This window comes from Manis pentadactyla, chromosome 14 (genome assembly GCF_030020395.1).
Source record: "Manis pentadactyla isolate mManPen7 chromosome 14, mManPen7.hap1, whole genome shotgun sequence".
Lineage (NCBI taxonomy): Eukaryota > Metazoa > Chordata > Mammalia > Pholidota > Manidae > Manis > Manis pentadactyla.
Window position 1 is genome coordinate 894,493 of NC_080032.1, and position 17,865 is coordinate 912,357.

A 17,865-nucleotide genomic window follows, 5' to 3' on the forward strand; every position below is an offset into this window, starting at 1 on the left:
GCCGGGCGGCAGATTCCGGAGAGAATATCACAAACTCGGGGGTCAGTGCTTTCAGTTCTGAAGGTGTCGAGCCCGTCGCGGATCTGGGAGCCCTGCAGGTGCGGAGTCTAATAGGCCACGCATGCCAACACGGGGCTGGCACGCTGTGAGGCAGGTCAAAGCCGTTGGGGAAGCCCCTGGGAACAAACTTCACCTCGTCACAGGGTGCAGTGGAGCTGGTCGTGCGCCTAAAGAGGGCTTGAAGCAGCCGGCGTGCTCACCCATAAAATCCTGTAAATGAAGGCCTGGGTAAGCAGAAGTTAAAAGTGGAAAACAGAGTATTTCACAGCAATTCTTGGAGAGGCTAAAGGAGTGGCTGCACCCATATAACAAACCCTGGGTCCCAGTCCCAAGGCTCTGAAAACCTCTGCAGCCCCACTCAGCTTCCAAAGTGGGACCCAAGAATCTCAAAAACAGCATCAGAATCGGTGGCCCAGAGCTCTTAGCTGCCATTGCATGCCCAGCATGAGCCCCACAATGCGGGACCCAGCAGACAGGCCACGTCTCTGGAACTTCAAACCACTTAGGATTGAGATTCCTAGGACACCAGTGGGAAGAGTAAATGCCCAAGTGGTGGCAGAGTGACCCAAGGTTCTTTCCTAAATGGCACACAGCCTTGTCAACCCCTTTGACCTACTCGAAGGATTTGGAAAACAATTAGCATGCTGCTTACCTCCAGACTACATGCCTTCCAGTAATAAGTTTCCTTTATTTTAAATAGTTGTGTCAAATAACTATGTCCCCATTAAAAACTCAAATAATGCAGAATGAGTGAACAGCAGATAAGAGGAGTCTCTTCCCGTCCATCTCCCAGCCCCAGCCTGACCCGCTCAAGGCAGCCTTCCCATCCGTTCCGCCGTGCACCTCAGTGGTGTTTCCACCAAAAATATACAACCTGAAATCTCATTGTAAAGATACAGGAAACACACCCAGACTGAGCGAGCATTTGATAAAATAATTGGTCTGCATTCTTCAGAAATGTCAATGCCATGCAAGACAAAGAAAGGCCAAGGAATGTCCTAAACTGAAGGGGCAACAAATGCCAGCCTGGATCCTGTCCTGGAAAAGGAAATTGCCGTAAAAGATGTTACTGAAGCAAACTGGCAAAATGTGAACATGAATGGTGGATTAGATTACAAAACTTGTTTTCAGGTTTAGCGTTTTATAGTCCATATAGCATTGTATTAGCTAAAATGTATTCAGACTCTAATACTGTATTTAATTCAGTATTAGATATTGTATCTAATGGACACTGTATTGTATTAGATAAAAGATGATAGATGATGATGATAGATAGATACATAGATAGATAATAGATAGGTAGATGGAGAAAGAGGACTGTGGCTTGGTAAACCAGCTGAAAACAGACCCACAAAATTATAAGCAAAACAAAATGCTTGTTTTAAGCCACAGTTTTGAGGTACCTGGAGCATCTTCTAAACCCAAACATGTAAACCTTTAGAGTTTTGCCTTTCACATTTATGTCTAACCCACCTGGAAGTGTTTTCCTGTAAGGTATAAAACTGAGGTCCAACTTCTTTTTTCCGCATATGGGTGAACAGTTGTCTGAATAATTCACCAAAAAGTCTCCCCTTTCCTCGTGGCCAGCCTTGCACCTGTGCGCCCGTGTCTGGGTCCTGCTGTCTGCTCTGAGGTGTGGGTCTGTCCATCTCCCCCAAAGCCAATACTATGCAGGCCTAATTACTGCAGCCTTATCGAAGTGTTGGCATGGTGCAGAGCGAATGTCCACCTTGCAAGGGTGTTTGAGCTTCTCTGGATCAGTCTTACAAAGGTGAGAATCAGCTTAGCAAGTTCACGTCATTTCTCTGCAGCCCAGCTTCTCATCTGCTGTAAAGAGTGAAAAAGTTAGTTAATATGGATATGATTAGTAGACCACAGAGAACAAGGAATTTTCAGTTTATTGGATTTATGTTACTAAACGGAAAGAAACAATATTGATTGCTTTATCTTGTTCTGTTACTTCTGAAAATCCTCCTGAATTAGTATTTCTCACATACTCACGTGTGTTACTACTGGGCAGCTATTGTGTGATGCTGCCCCACATTAGGAATCTTTCCAAATCAGCCTTGCTAATATTGTCATTTTTTAAAAATCGCTTTTTGGGCTTTTAATGCCACATTTCAGCTAGCATTCAAAGCTGGAAATGATTCAGCGCTGCGTCAGTCTGTGGTCGGATTCCAGTCTGACTGGCTGCAGGGTTTGAGGAAGGATTTAAGAAGGCCCGTGTGTAAACCACCCACTTGTTTCCTCTTTATCACACTGGCACCTGTGAGAGCCAGGCAGGAAATGTAGGCAAAGTACAGACTCTTTATCATAAAAATTTTCACACTTTATTTCTAATAGTTTTTGTCCTGTGTGAACTTAGCCCTAAATTCAGAAAGAGGTGTTACTATTTCAATAATGTTATTAACAATTTTTTTATTTTTACATACTAGAAAATATGGGAAAAAAAGACAAAAAGTATTCATTTACTCATGATCCAAAGATAAATGCTGTCAATGTTTTAAAGAATTTTCATCTATTCCCTAGTCTTTATGAACAAGTTTCTTTCTTCTTTTTTTAATAAAACATACACTACTTTACATCCTTCATGTGGTCGCCCTGTCGCTCAGCTGGTCGGCAGCCACTGCCCTGTGTTCTTTGTCGGAAGAAGCCCAGTTGCATTTCCTTGAGAGCCTGAGAGGCTTGGAGAGGTGGGGCCACAGCCCAGCCTGGCAGGTGATTTTCTACTGGTTTAAGCCAAACAAGGAATTCTGGCCCCAGCTTGGCCGGAAATTGGTTTAGACTTCAGCATGTCCTGCAGTTCTGGCCAACTTTCATTCTGCTTTACATATTTGATTATTCCCACTCATGTCTTCTTTTTTTGTCATTTATTTAGGGTTTTTTCACTCAGTAACATTGCACGAACATCTTTCCACATAAATATGCCTTATTTTATTTTATGAATGTGATGTATATACGTTGCATAGGTTACTAGCTCCCTCCCCCAAACTCAACCCTGGGTAATCTAAGGAAGGGAGATGAAAGCAGGAATCTCAGAGCCAGCCGGGGGGCAGAAGACAGCCCCGAAGGAGCACGTCCCATAACTCAGAGTCCGGTCCGCTGGGCCAGCGCAGACGGGAGGTATTTCTGGAGTTCTTCCCAACGGCCCCTCCTTCTTCATTCAGTCTCACCATCTCTGTTGTGCAGAGCAAATAAAAGAAGGGGGGCTCGTCCTCCTGTTTCTCCATTACGGACAGGTGACCCTGAATTCCCTCACCAGTGGGACTAGCATGAGATGAGACAAATGGGCCAGTGGAAGGGAGCCTGTTTCCTCACCCGGGGAGATGGGGACATGGCCCGGCCGCAGGCTGAGTGCGTGGGTCTCCAGAGGAAGCCCAGCAAAGTCTGGTTCCCCACCTCCCTTCTCTGCTCTGCCATCTCCAGAAAGCCCTGAACTTCCCCCTCAACTAGATGTAAGCACTCTCTGGATTCTGAGCACTAAAAGGTGAGTTAGACACGGCTACCTGCTGCGATGCGAGCTTACAAAGCTGCATGTGATGGTGCTGCGTCCCAAAGGATGAAATGCTTCAGACATTCGCGATAGAAAAGGTTCACAGAAGGGTGCCCTTGCTAGCGGATCAGCAGCAGCAGACATGTACGTGTATGTAACAAAGCAGACACACCACCCCATGTTTATTTTAAATAATAAGTGGCAAAGGAAATACAAGACAGGAAACAGTCGTGAAATCCAAGTCACTAAAGTGCTTTCAAATATAAAGACCAAGAAGTCTTGTCTGACCTTAAAACACTGTATATACATATTCAACAGTTTTTTAAATATGGCCCCATGCTATTTCAGAAGGGAAGGGGGAAATATGGCTTTCCTTGTTGTTTATGAGTTCCAACATGCAATACAAAATTATCGCCCACCAAAAATACTGAAATGTTCAAAGCCAGTTCCAGATAACCACATTATAATTCATTCCTATGTCTCTATGGGGTCTTCACTATTTATAAAGCCATCTGATTTTCTGGAGGTTAAATAACTTTATATTTTCGAATTGAGAGTGAAGACATCAGACTTAACCTATTAATCCACATAGTGTACCGAACCAAACATCAAATATGCTTTAAGAACTTTAAATCCTTTCTCACCAAGTTCTATAGAAGAGAAGCAAAATGTTACATCAAATTAACTGGTTCAAACACCTTTAAGGAATGGTTTCCATTCTAGAATGAAACGGATTTTCCTTAAACCACCTGTTTGTCTCTTTAAAGCAACTGTCATTGCATTTATCCTGACACTGTAAGAAGGAAATACCCAACCAAGAGCATCCGTCTTAGACAGTTTTGTCTTCTGAAAAATGCCAAATGAGAAGTGAGGAACGCGCACATTTTCAGCCCTCAAGGGTGGGACGTCCCAGAGCCCCCACCTTCCCAGGCTGCAGCGCCTCTGGGTCCCGGGGACCTGAGCGCCCTCCGGCAGGGGCGCCCTGGCCCAGGTTCTTGGTCTCCTGCTGCGAGGCGCTGGAGAGATCGATGGCCACGTCCTCCCAGCCCTTCTCAGGGTGGGCTTCATCTGAGTCTCTCTGGGATCCCACCTTAGTTGGGCTAGAACCTTCCTTTGTGTGGGCAGAGCCCCAGAGTCCCGCCAGTGTTCGTTCGTTCCCTGGTTTGCTTATGATCCCTGTGGATTTTTTATGCATCCCTTGCAAAAAAGGGGGAAAGAAAAAAAATTAAAAGATATGTCTAAATTCAGCAATTAAGTAAATTTCCTCCTTGTCATTGTTCTCTAAATCCCACTAGAATCACTGCGTGGGTGCCTGTCTCTGGGCCCCCAGGAGGGTCAGGTAGGCCACTCCCCCTTGGGACTAAAAACTGGTGTCTCCAGTCGGGCACAGCCAGCAGAGGTTCCTTCTTTGTATGAGACGGTGATTTTAAAAATGTATTTGCTGCCAACATTTTTAAATCAGGGATTGCACATGAAGAGCAGGCTGCCTGCTCCTCTGGAAGTCGGAATGTCTGACAGCACTGGGTCCATTTTCCCGTGCGGTCACAGACCTGCGGAGGCCAGCAAGCACGCTCCCCCACTGCCCACACGAACGCAGAGGGACGGCCTCCTTCCCTCCCAGAATCCCAGCCCTGTCTCTTCAGTTCTTAAGGGCCCAGTCAAGACCACACCGACGACAGGTGTCTCTGGTCTGTGCACTGTGTCTGGCGGGCAGGGGCTCAAAACTGTTTGCTGAACGAAGCACCTCCACCTCCTCAGCCTAAAACGACGTCCCCAGCCCCGGCCCCTGGTCCCCTGCCGTGCTGTCCGGCTACACACTTTCTGGGCTCTGACCCTGTCCGCTGTCTCCGTAGCAGCAGAGAACACCCAGCCCCAGAGTCCGGGCCTTGCCAGCGTGGACCCTCCAGCAGCAGAACCAGGAGGGCCAGAGAAGCTACTGGCAGGCTGATAATGGCAGAACCAGGACCAGGAACGGACTTGCTGACTGCGGGGTGTCGGGGGCCAACACTTCGCAGGCCTCACTGCTCCGCTCCGCCCTCCGATTACCGTGAGCTCCGAAGTGTGTGGTTGCCAAAGATTCTCATGGCATTCAACATTCAGGAGACCTTGTTCCCCTAATACAAGTACATCATTCAAAACCAAGACCTAACAACCTCTCCACACACGGTCTGCACAGGTCCACTGACCAGACAGCCCGAGACTTCAGTCACTTTAGAATGGGGTGTGATCCTGTGGCTGAATCCGAGTGACTGTACATGGCTCTGCCTCGCGCACAGCCGCCCATGTGGCGCCCCCACGTCGCGCGCGGCTGCAGGGCCCTCCTTACCCAGGAGCCAGGGCGCGCAGGAGCCACGCGGGCCGCCGTGCGCGGGGTCGAGCGCGCCGTCGGGCAGCGGGATGCAGTGGCGCACCATGGCCCCGTAGAGCCCGTACTCGGCCATCACGCTGCTGCCGCCCCAGCGCTTCTCCCGCTTCCGCCACTTGGCCCTCCGGTTTTGGAACCAGACCTGGTGGGAGGCAGGAGGGAACACAAGAGGAGGACATGGCAAAGAGGGTGCTTCGAGGTGACCCTGAGCCCCCAGTCTTAAAAGGGCCAACTTCCCAGGGGAAGCCCCCAGGACCCAGACTTCCAAGGGCCGCACCCGCTGTGTGCTCAGAACTCACAGGCACCCATCGCTGTGGGGAAACGTGTTTCCACGGGGGCTCCCAGAGGTCCAGGAATGACGAAAATATGGTCACAGCACCTCCCCCAGTGTGTGAAGAGGTCCTGGACAATGGTAACCAACTTCCCTCACTGACCGGGGAGAGTTCACCCTGGCAAAGGCGCCTTCTAATCTCAGGTTGCTTGCTTGCTGGTGATCATGGAAAATACTATCTTAATACAGGAATAGCATGGAATATTGTTTGGGTTCTTAAAAAGAATGGGTTAGTCAACATGGATGGAGCTAGAGGGTATTATGCTCAGTGAAATAAGCCAGGTGGAGAAAGACAAGTACCAAATGATTTCACTCATATGTGGAGTATAAGAACAAAGAAAAAACTGAAGGAACAAAACAGCAGCAGAATCACAGAACCCGAGAGTGGACTAACAGTTACCAAAGGGACAGGGACCAGGGAGGATGGGTGGGAAGGGGGGGATAAGGGCGGGGGAGGAAAGGGGGCCTTACGATTATTATGTATAATGTGGGGTGGGGGCACGGGGAGGGCTGTGCAACACAGAGAAGACAAGTAGTGACTCTACAGTATCTTACTACGCTGATGGACAGTGACTGTAGTGGGGTTTGTTGGGGGGACTTGGTGAAGGGAGGAGCCTAATAAACATAATGTTCCTCATGTAATTGTAGATTAATGATACCAAAAAAAAAAAGTGGGTTAGTGACATAACTTCTGATCTGAAGAAATGTCCAGGAAGTGTTATCAAGAGAAGAAGCTAAGGAGGGTAACATGATCTCTATTTGTAAACACGAAGAACAAATTTCTATGTGTGTATGTGAGTACACACACACACACACACACACACACACACACACACACACACATTCAGGGCCAGATACATACGACATGGAGACAGTACACAGAAAGGTCATACCAGGCCATTTACATTGGTTTCATTGAGGGTTTATAGTGGAGGGATAGCCATTTTTTAATTACTGTACATTGATGTAGTTTCCAATTGCAACACACATTTTTGTGTAATTTTAAAAAATGATTTTATAAAAGGGAAAAGGCACGAAGGTTACAGGGGATATGCTCTTGAAATAGAGATAAAGGCAGGCTCTAGCACTGTGGCGCCTGCAGCTAAGTGCGCCTCGGTTTGCTTGTGGAGGGGAATGTGTTGGTCTGGTTAGGAGCAGCTGTGGGGTGACTCACTGCATAGAGAATAACATATTCTCTGTCTTTGGCAAGGAGAAAGGGGACCCCAGACACCTGAATTCGGTCTTCAGGGAGCTTGGTTTTCACAGCCAGCATTTCCCGGGCGTACACGTCAGGGTAGTGTGCCTCACCGAATGCCTTCTCCAGCAACTCCAGCTGGTGGGCGGTGAAGACGGTCCTGCAGGGAGGCACGTGTTGCAGGAGGCTGCCAGGATGCCCAGCCCCGGCGGCCCACACCTGCCTCCCAGCTGCGCACCCCCAGAGAGCCACCTCCTCATACGGGACACTCCGCCCCTAAACGATCTGGAAAGTGCAGAAGTTTGGTTCTAACAAAACAGAGTTCTTCAGCTATTTTTCCTTCTCAATAAATCCCATCAAGTCATTCTAAGAAAACCCATATTAAAAACCAAAAAACTTGTGTCTTAAAAATGCTGTGCAAACTGTTCTGCGGCCTCCTGGGAATTACAGAATTGTGTCCCCAAGCAGCTGCTGTGCCCTTCCTGCTGACGACCAGGAGCTAGAAAACCCAGGCCGCACATCATCAGATTCTGTGTCCCAGAGAGGGGCCCGGTGCTCGGCCTGGCCCTGCACCTGTGCCTCCGCTTCTTCCTCTTGCCGGGGGCAGGGGACGCCTTAGGATCCCTTCTGCCTTCAGGTGGGCTGTCCTCATCTGTTAGCACAGGAAAAGGAGAAGACTTTTTTAGTTGTTTTGAGGTGAGCCTACTTCTCACTCTATTTCCGGGGTTCTAATGTGAGGACTGAAGTTACAAACCTGTTGGGGAAGTATTTACCAATTCAAGCCATCATTTTGCAACACTCACTATATGCCAGGCACAATACTTAGCACTGGCCATGCATTATCGAACTTATCCTTCTTAAAATAAAAGAACTCCAAGGTAGCTGCTATTGCTATGCTATTTTACAGACAGGAAACTGAGGCACAGAGAAATTAAGGAACTTGCCCAAGATCACACAGGTAGTAAATGGTGAGGTTGAGATTCAAACACCAGACTGTGTGAAGCCAAAGCTACTTAAACACTTAATTGCATTTTGTAACCCTACTCAGCCCCCAAATTCATCCGCGTCCCGCCGCCTCCAGCTTCGCCATCTTAACCAAGAGGTGTGGCATCAGAACCCTCCACAGAGCTGCACTCCGTGCCCTGCTGTGCCAATTCCGAATCTCTGGAAGCAGGGTCCAGGAACCTCGTTCTTGACCAGTGAGCTCAGAGGGTCTGTAGACGCCCTTGAGAACACTGTGAGAACCTGCTCCACTATGCTTTATCTTTTGATATCCATTATGTCAAAAGATCCAGGTAGAAAGGAAGGTTAGAAGACCAAACTACAGTCACGTTCATTGTTAAAAAGTGTATTTGCCTCAAAACACTAAAAAATGAATGAGTGAAGGCAAGAATAATAAAAAATTCATTTTACTCCTACATCAATTAGCTCACCAGAAAGTTATATGCTTGGATTATAACATAATAATATCTGTGCTGTCCAATCTGGTACCATTACACACGTAAAGTTACTAAACACGTGAAATGTGGCCAGTCTAAACTGAGGCCTGCTGTAAACGTAAAATATTCAGTGGGTCTAGAAGACTTAGCACTCCCAAAAAGTAAAATATTAATAATTTTGTTGGTTACAGGTAAAAGGATACTTTGTATGTATTGGATTAAATACAGCATTTGAATTAATTTCCCTATTTATTTTTCCTCTTAAATGTGGCTTTGATAAATCTTCATTACACCCCCAGGCGCGTGTGCCGCCATAGCACAGCGCAGCTCTCCGTCTTCCAGGAACACCCTCGCACACTAAGGTCCAGCTGCATTTTGCCTTTCCTGTTGTCCGTGCTCACAGAGGAAAGAACCGCTCCTGTGAGGGTGGTTTCTGCATTTTTAGTGAAACAACGAATAGAGAGGCTGATGTCTCACACGGAGACTCGTAAAGCAGACCGCTCTTGGAGGTGCCTGCTGGCCGGCCTGCCCCCTTTATCATCGGCGGAGACCCCGCGGACCCTCTGCGTCGGCTGCCTGCAAGCCCAGCCCTCTCAGTTCCCGGCCGTCATCCTTTACTGAATTCTGTCCATTGCCCCCTTCCTCATCCCCATAATCCGCCCCAACTTTGTTGAGGAAACAGGGGGGCGTGGAGCAAAACGCTGGGCGCAACCACAAGACATCGGCGAGGCCCCCGGGTTCTCGCGCGTGGGAGGCCGGGAGGCAGCTGCGAGGGGCGCGCGCTGGACGCCCTTACCGCGCCGCGTGGGGCGGACGGTTCCAGGCCGCGCGGCCGCGCCCCTCCGGGACCCGCCAGTCCTTCTACCCCGCGAGCTCCTGGCAGCCCGAGGGGCGCCGGGTTCCCGCTGCCGGACAAGGCGGGCCCAGGCCTTCCGACGACTGCGGGCCAGAAGGACGAGAGTCGCGCAGGGAGCCGGGACAGCCCCGCGGGACACCGCCGCTGGGGGCCGAGGCCGCGGGCTGGGCCTGGGGCCGCGGGGCGGTGGTGTCCGCGCGCAGACCCCGGAGGAGGGGCGGGGATTCGGCGAGAAGCAAGGGGCAGGGGCGCGGGTGCCGGCAGACGCCTCCCACGACGGCGCCACCGTCTGGGGCCCGGGCTGCCTTGAACCTGGGATGCCGCGGACAGGGGCTCGGCCGGGGACGGTGCGGCCCCAAGCAGGGCGCGGGCGGGAGCGGGAGCTGCAGGGGGCTGGTTACCGGATGCGGCGACGCTCTCGCTGCTCCTCCAGCTGCCGAGCGGGGACGGCGGGCGGGCGGGGGCTCGCGGGGCTGCGGGCTCGGGCCCCCCGGGCGGCAGGAAGGGTACGTCGGCTAGAAGCAGGCGCGGTGCCCGGCAGGCGGGTGGCTGCGCGCCGCAGCCGCAGAGAAGGCCGAGCCCTAGCGGGAGGGTCCCGCGGACCAGGCAGGAGTCCCCGCGCCCGGGACCCCGGCGGGCGGCGGCCGCGGGACCCTCGCAGCCCGATCCCGGCCCGGGGCCAGCGGGCGCGGGCAGCTCAGCCTCCAGGCCCAGCAGGTCGGTGATGGCGAAGCCCCGGGGGCGCGGGCCAGCGGGAGAGCCGCCGGGCACCGGCAGCCCGCTCTTGGCACGCCCGTCGCAGAGTGCGTCCCGGCCGGTCATGGCTCCCCGGTCGCCGAGGACTGACGGTGTCCAGCCACCTTTGCGGAGCGGACGCAGCTCCCGCCTGCTTTATACGCCTGGGCCGCCGGTCGGGCGCTTCCACCAGCCAGGCGCGGGCGCGTCATCGCTCTGTACCCCCCCACCGGCCGCCGCCCTCCCAGCTGCAACCCCTCAGTCGCCGCTCGCTCCCCTCCAGCTGTCCCCTGCCCACCCCAGCGCGTTCCGGGCGCGAGGACAGTGGGGGGCGGACGAGGACTCCGGACGCGCGCTCTCAAGGCCGCTGGCGCAGCCCCGGGGGGAGAAGGCTCCCCTGCCGCCCCAGGCGGGACACCACTCACAGCGGCCCTAAAGCCTCCCTTCCGCCGCCCGGTTGCCCACTGACTTCGGCCCCATTCCAGCCACATTCCCAACACCACCACCGCTGTGAGCACCCCTCACTGCACCTTGGGAGCCCACAAGGCCTTCCCGGAGGCTCCCCACGGAAAATGGAGGGAAGACGTCTGTTTAACCCACGCGCGCTACAAGTCCAACCAAACCCTCGCCCCAGTGCCCACAAAGCCGGTCTGCGGTGGGTCACAAATCACCCAGGAGCGGGGGTTAGAGGTAGAGGTGGACGCGCAGCGGGAGGGAACGGGGCCGGGTTCGGCCAACACGAGCACCGGAGGCGCAGCGCAGCCCCGATTGCAGATGAGGGCGAACACGTCTAGTATTTCATACGGAACCCCTGAACGGGAGCGGGGCGAACTGGAAAACAGGGCTTGTCGCCGGGGCGCACCCCTGCACCGCAGCTGGCAAAGTATTGTCAGACCCACCATTAGTTAAAGAAAGCCTGGTCTTCGCGTGAAACTCCCCTATTTGTTAACATTGGCACCGACGAGCGCGGGTAAAGCCCTCCTGGCCCCCAGGCGCTGGGAGCCCGGGCTGCCCTTCCCCAGCACGGCGCCCGGAGGCAGGATCTCTCGGCCACCCGTGGGCCGGCAGCCTTGAGGTCGCGCCGCCAAGGGGGCAGCCACTCTCCCGGCGCGGGCGGGAGGCGGCGCGCAGCTCAGCCCGCCGGTGCCCTCGGCGCGCGCCCTCCGCTGAACACGCAGGTTAAGGGAGGGGTTCCGGTGAAGGGAACTGCGGAGGCCGCGCGTCAGCTGCCCATGATCAGAGGAAGAGCCCACGCTCCCTGCACGCTGCTCCTGGGGTTGGGAAAACAATGCCTTTCCTCCCGGGTAACTGTCCTTCGAATCGCTCCAGGGTCAAGGACGACCTTAGAGGGTGGCCAGGAATTATCCTCAAATGTCTGGTTTAGGGGAAGGCGTTAGGGGTGCAGGACGCAGCCAGGGTGCTCTGGCTCTCCGCCCGTCGGGGCAGTCCTGTGTATTTGGGGCCCCAGTTGAGGAAGACGCATAACTACCGACGCATTCTGCAGGCCGAGTCCGGGAAGGCAGCACGGCCGTCGGCCCTACAGTGGCCCGGCAGCGCTCACTCGCGACGAGAGGGTCTACGTGGCGGTTCGGACCCAGCGCCGCTGTTGTCCCTCCCCGGGCCGGGCCCCTGGAGTCGGCCTGCCCTGGCCCCGGCCACTGAGGGCAAGGGACCGAGAGGACAGGCCTCAAGGGGATGGTCAGGGCCCGGGAAGTGCTGAAGCGCCGGCTCACACGCGGGTCTCGAGCCCAGCAAGTGCAGGGGGGCCCCGACTCCCACCGCCCCGCACGGTGACGGCCGCACGGCGCCCCGAGTACGCCGGCTCCAACCCTCCGGAACGTGTCTTCAAAAACCGATTCTGCAGGTGGGAGAAACAGGCGTCCTAACCAGGCCACACGGGAAACCGGGAAGCGTCGCAGAGAAAGGACGGGGACACCGGAGGGAGGCGCGGGGCTGGAGCCTAAGGGGCCCGGCCTCTCCAGGGCAGAGGGTCCCACACGCCCCTCCAGCACCTCTGGGGGTCCACAGGACCGCGTGGGGGAGCCGACGACACTCAGGGCGCCCCCGTCCGGGGCGACGCGCCCGGCTTCCACCCCCAGCGGCCGCGCGGCGACCAGGGCCGCCCTCCCGTCTGACTGCGGGATCGGCTCGAGGCCTGGCGCCGCGCCGGGACGGGGCTTCCGCTCCGCGCTCGCCAAGACAGGGGGGGGCGCTTCCAGTCGTTTAGGAGCCCCGGGAAAGAGTGCTGGCCGCCCCGAGCCCACCCACACCCCGCACCCACTGCGCCCCGTAGATGCGCGTCTCAGCAGTGCGCGCCGGCGTCTGGGGAGCCCCAGGCGCCCTGGCCGGGTGGAGGGTGGAGGGTGGAGGGTGGGCCCCCGCGGCCCCCTCGGCCCACAGACCGCTCTGCCGCGGAGACTGACCCTCTCCGGCCTCCCCGCCGCGGGCCGCCCCCAGGAGCCGTTTGGGGGCCCTAAATCCGGCGAGGGGTCTGGACCGCCTCCATCAACCACGATTACCCGGGATTAACTGACCAGGGAAGGGTTCTCCGCTCATTATTTCCCAAGGAAGTTTCCAGCTCCCTTCCGAGGCCTACCCGAGCGCGCGCCCCTCCTCTCACCCAGCCTGGCCGAGCCTGGCCCCACGCGGGCGGCCCGACAGAGCTGCCCCGGCCAGGCTGGCGAGTGAAGTACAGACACAGCAGGAGTGGGTTGCGCGCGGATGAAGAGAACGTATCGCCATGAGTGTCTGCGCCACCAAGCCCCTGGGCTCCTGTCCTCTTCGGATTTCCCCGTCTGGCTGTTCCTTCTGGGGCTGCTCTTGTGCCCCTTTAAATGTAGCCACGCTGCTGTACCCTGTCCGCATCTGGGCCCCAACATTCTGCCCCCGCCCCCCGCCTCGCCTCCAGCGCCTGCCCACAGCCGTCCTCACCTGGGGGCCCTGTTCTCAGGCCACTGCACCCACCAGTCAGAGGCGCCAAGTCAGAGTCTGCTGTTTCCCTGGACTTCTGCAAACCCTCAGAAGCCCTGGACCAAAGACTGGCAGGGACTGGAGTGTAAATTCCACTCGGGTGTGTGGGGTGGGACCTTCCAGAGGTCCCCAGCAGGGGTGTGCCTGTAACTTGCTAATTATCACTTTCCCTGTGCTTTCTTCTGAGGTGCAGGAGCGCCCCACCCAGACACCGATCCTGGGCGCTGACACTTCCCCAGCTTCTGTGAATGTACCTGCTGACGTCCCACTACTGCCCTGCACCTGGGGAATTGCCCTCTGCTGGCCACACCACCCACGCCCACACCCACAGACACATCTCACCTACTGATGGGAGACATGATACAAGGCTGCCTCCAGCAGCAAGACTGCAAAGCCATTTCTGTTCCAAGTGGTTAGGCCGAGGCTCCCTGGACCTGCCAGTGCATCCCTGCCAGGCTCTTCCCCTTCCTCTCTGGCCCCCCTCACCCTGGAGGCCTCCGCACCCCCCAGGGAAGGCCCTGCACCCAGCTCTGCTCCTAGGGGCCTGCCCTGCCCCCTCCCCCGCTGATGCGGATCTAAATCCTCCCAGCTGAAGGACTAACCCTGGAGTGCCTGACACAGTCTCCCTCTAGGGAAACACAAGCACGCATCCTACTCCCCAGGCTCCCCTTAGGCACCATTCCAGCCCCCTCATATGGGACGCTATCGTGCAGTCACCACCTTCCGGCCAAAGACACTAAAACCTGTCTCCAGCCTGGGACACATTCCTGAAGCCCAGGCCCACATTGTCCATGACGTCCCAGACGCCTGTCCTGGAAGCTCCTGGGAGCGCTGAACACAGGCCACCAGCACTGAAGGCAGCGCCTTCCCTCCAGTCTGCATGTCCCCCCACCCCCGCCGTCTTCCCCTCCACCCCCAAACACCCCAGCGGCCCAAACAGAACCCTATTATCCTCGACTCCTCACTTTCCCTACCAGGTCTCAGTGTAACTACCAGCCAGCTACTATTGCAAACACCTAATAAAAAGGACCACATTTCATCCTGACTCCAACTCAAGGGTAAATAGAATATTGTTTACATCCTTCAGGTAAGGAAACAAAGATTTAGGGAGGTCAAATAATCACATGAATTACCCAAGGTCACCCCACTGCTGAATGGCTGAGCCAGGAGTTGCACCCTAACACTGTGGGGCTAAAGTCTGACTCCCAGCCACTGGCCACCCTGCGCCCTTCTCAAATCCTCCCCGTCCTCTCCCCCTGCCCTGCCCATCACCACGCTGTGGGGCAGGCCAAGCTCTCCCTCCCCAGAGTGGAGTTTAGTTTTCAGTCTCGGGCTACTCAGTGCCTGAAGGAGACTTACGGCATCTTACAGAGACGCCATAGAACCCACAGGGCAGGTGCATTCCCCTGGCCCCCTGAAATTCAGTTATTTCCTGGGACCTCCACCCAGGACAGAGAGAGCGGTGCTGATTCGTGGACAGCTGCCTCAGCACTGTCCCCGGCACTGCCCCTGGCACTGACTCTGGCTCTGTCCCCAGCACTGCCCCCAGCATGCCTCTGCCTTGTTCACAGATGTCTGGTTTTCTCTTCACCAGCCTTCCATGAGTCCAGGGGCCATTCGTGAACTTCTTTGCTGTATAAATTGGCTGGATGTGGTTTCTGTGGTTTGCATCCAAGAACCCTGTCTTAGTGTCTGCCCCTGGTGTCTCTGCCCCCTGTCTATAGGCCCCTGCCTACCCGCCTCCAGTCAACCTTCATTGCACAGCCACAGTGACCCCTGTAAAGCACAGTCCTGTCGCTCTGGATGTCCAATTCCTCGACAGCGTCCCACCGCCATGGGATCGTGCTCCATCTCCTCCCTTGCCAGCAACTAAAGAAACAGTCACACTGCTTGTCACTCGTCCATGTACAACTGGGCTATTGGGAATCAACAATCCAGTCTAGTAAGACTGACCCAACGCTGTGGGAGGCACTGGATCTGGAACTACCAATGCTTCTGTCACTCCAAGAACAGCAGCAGCCTCCCCCCTTAATTTCCATCTGAAAACCCAGCAAACCGCAAGACTGAGTCCAACAGGAGAGAGCCTACCCGCCGGCCGGGCCAGGGAACCGCCTCAGGGGACACCCCCCAGGGGCCAGCAAGGGGCGCGGGTATGCTGCGTGGCAACGGGCGCGTTGGCCGAAGGTCATGGGAAGGGGCTGCCAAGCGCAGGCAGGGGCTGCTGGCGGGCTTCATCCCCAGCGTGAAACGAGCATGAGGTCGTCTACTGGCAGCTGGAAAACTAGGGTGATTTTACCAGTTTGCAGCAGAAGTGATCATGTGGTCAGTGAAGGTGCAGATGACCCCGCAGGTCGGCGATGGGGGCGGGCACGCAAAGACCCCCATGCGGGAGGCCCCTGCTCCTCATCGGCCCTGGGCTCCCCGTCAGCTGCCTCCAAGGCACTGGCCACATCTGTGACCATTCATCTGCAGCAGGATGATTCTGCTCCAGCCGCCTCCCGCCTTCCCAGACGCTGTAGCCGGCACTGTCGGTGGGCTGCCCACTGGCCACCCCCAGGTCACCGGCAGTGCCTGTGGACAGCCCCCGAACACCACGACAGCAGTACCCCAGCTCCTGTACCTCTGCTTGATGGTGTCTCAGGCCCAAGGAGGGCAGCAGCCAGGCCTGGGGTCAGGGCAGTACAGCCTCCAGCAGTGACCCTCCAAGGACGGCTGGGAGTTGCTGGGTAAACCCGTCATCCTCGCCTATCACGGCGACAAGGCTGAGGAGGGCCAGGCACAATCACCCAAGGGCGCCAGCAGGACTGAGCCCCGAAATCCCACTCCTGAGCTCAGCCTTCCTGTGCCCTGCCCTCCCCACTGGTTCACCCAAGTCCCTGTCTCAGGGTCTGCTCAGGGGGCACCCAAACCTGGGCAGGAGCAGGGCCACCCTGACCTGGCAGCCCCGAGTGCCAGTGCAGCCATGCCCATGGAGCGTGAGCGCTCAGAGCTCCACGGGGCGACTGGAGCCCTGGGCTGGTGGTGGTGCTGCTGCCACTCAGCCTCCCTCTCAGGAGCACCTTCCAAGCCCTATGCCCCCTCAAGGCCTGGCCTGGTGGAGGAGGGCAGGGAGCACATCTCCAGCATGGCAGCCCCGGTGCTGGGGCAGAAAGGGCCCGACGCCGACTCACAGTCCAGGCCTGGTCCTCCCACGTCAGGGGGGTGCTGGGTGCTTGTGGTGCCTGCCTAATGCCTCCTGGAACAAAGCCACTATGTTCACTGCCTCTAACGAAGGTTTGAGGTGTGTGGTACCGAGCGGCTGCCCTGCAGCCGTGTCCTCAGTGCCGGGTCTTTGCTCACCAAGGCTAAGGGAGGTGGCAGAAGAGGTGCACTGGGCTGGGGCTGGAGGCCGGGGGCAGGCTGTGGGCAGGACGGGGCTGCAGGAAGCCCTGTGCGCGGAGCCCGTCAGCCTGGGCAAAGGACTGTCCGATCGCCGAGTCTCACCCACTCTGGCTCGCTCACCCGCAACGCGCTCATCAACCAGACACCCTCACATGAGCTGGAGAAATCTGCGTGAAGAGCAGAGGGGCAGGAAGCAGCAAGAGAGAGGGTGCGACAGGGAAACCCGCCGATCCTGCCACATGCAGGACATCAGCCCGAACAACAAAGGTGCCCCTGTTCCCAGCGCAGCTCCCCAGGGGGACAGGAAATCACAAACTGAAGTGACAATCACAGGAAGGCTCATCTGCCAAAGGGGAAGGGGTTCAGAGGTGGTTTACGTTCTTGGCTCCCTCCTGGGTACAGGGACTGCCACCCCGTGGTCCTCCCATCGCTGAGGGCTCCTGGACAGCCATGCCTAAGGTCTTCTGAATTTCGCTTATTGGGAGAAAAGATCAGGTGTTAGCCCTTGAATACTGCTGCTCCCCATTCCTTCTAGGCTCCCTCCTCCGACGGTAAGTATTCTTCTGTCTGACCTTCTTATTCTCTCCTCCAAGTCTCTTGAACTTCTCCTTCATATTTTCCACCTTCCTGCCTGCTTCTGCAGCTCTAACTTGATGTTCCCTCATGCTCTCTCAGGCTAGGCCCAGTCTGCTTCTGTCTATTGTGTTTTAAGTTCAGTGACTGTATTTTTCATTTCTGTCTGATTTAAACACGCACTTTGGCATCCACATCAAGCAGTTTTTGGTATCTAAAGCACTTAGAGGTCAGATTCTGTCATGTGTTGTTTTTGCTGACTCCTGCTCACAGTTTTGTTTTTGTTTTTATTAAGACTTTATTTGTTTAGAGCATTTTTAGTCCCCATCAGATGGTACAATTGTCAAAGCTGATGGACCTACGCTGGCATGTCATTATCACCCAAAGTGCAGAGGCCATATTAGGGGTCACTCTGAACTGGTGGTGCACAGCTTATGGGTTTGGACAAATGTGCAATGCCATGCCCA

The 17,865-nt window shown here is 55.6% G+C and overlaps 1 protein-coding gene across 3 annotated transcripts in view; it reads right to left on the minus strand.

Annotated features, from left to right (window-relative positions):
• Positions 1-1,339: 1,339 nt before the first annotated feature.
• The window catches only part of VSX1 (visual system homeobox 1), a 32,794-nt gene continuing 16,268 nt past the window's right edge, over positions 1,340-17,865 (minus strand). Inside the window, exons 1-6 of one of the 3 annotated variants that reach the window (XM_036908701.2) lie at positions 10,141-10,576; positions 8,018-8,096; positions 7,481-7,604; positions 5,880-6,060; positions 4,476-4,750; positions 1,340-1,887 (exon numbers count right to left, since the gene is read on the minus strand). In XM_036908701.2, the coding sequence (XP_036764596.2) occupies positions 1,858-1,887; positions 4,476-4,750; positions 5,880-6,060; positions 7,481-7,604; positions 8,018-8,096; positions 10,141-10,561 (1,110 nt within the window). In that variant the 5' untranslated portion in view covers positions 10,562-10,576 and the 3' untranslated portion in view covers positions 1,340-1,857. Of the gene's footprint in view, positions 1,888-4,020; positions 4,751-5,879; positions 6,061-7,480; positions 7,605-8,017; positions 8,097-10,140; positions 10,577-17,865 lie in introns of those variants that run through there. The other 2 variants (XM_036908700.2, XM_057491500.1) reach the window with 2 other exon arrangements.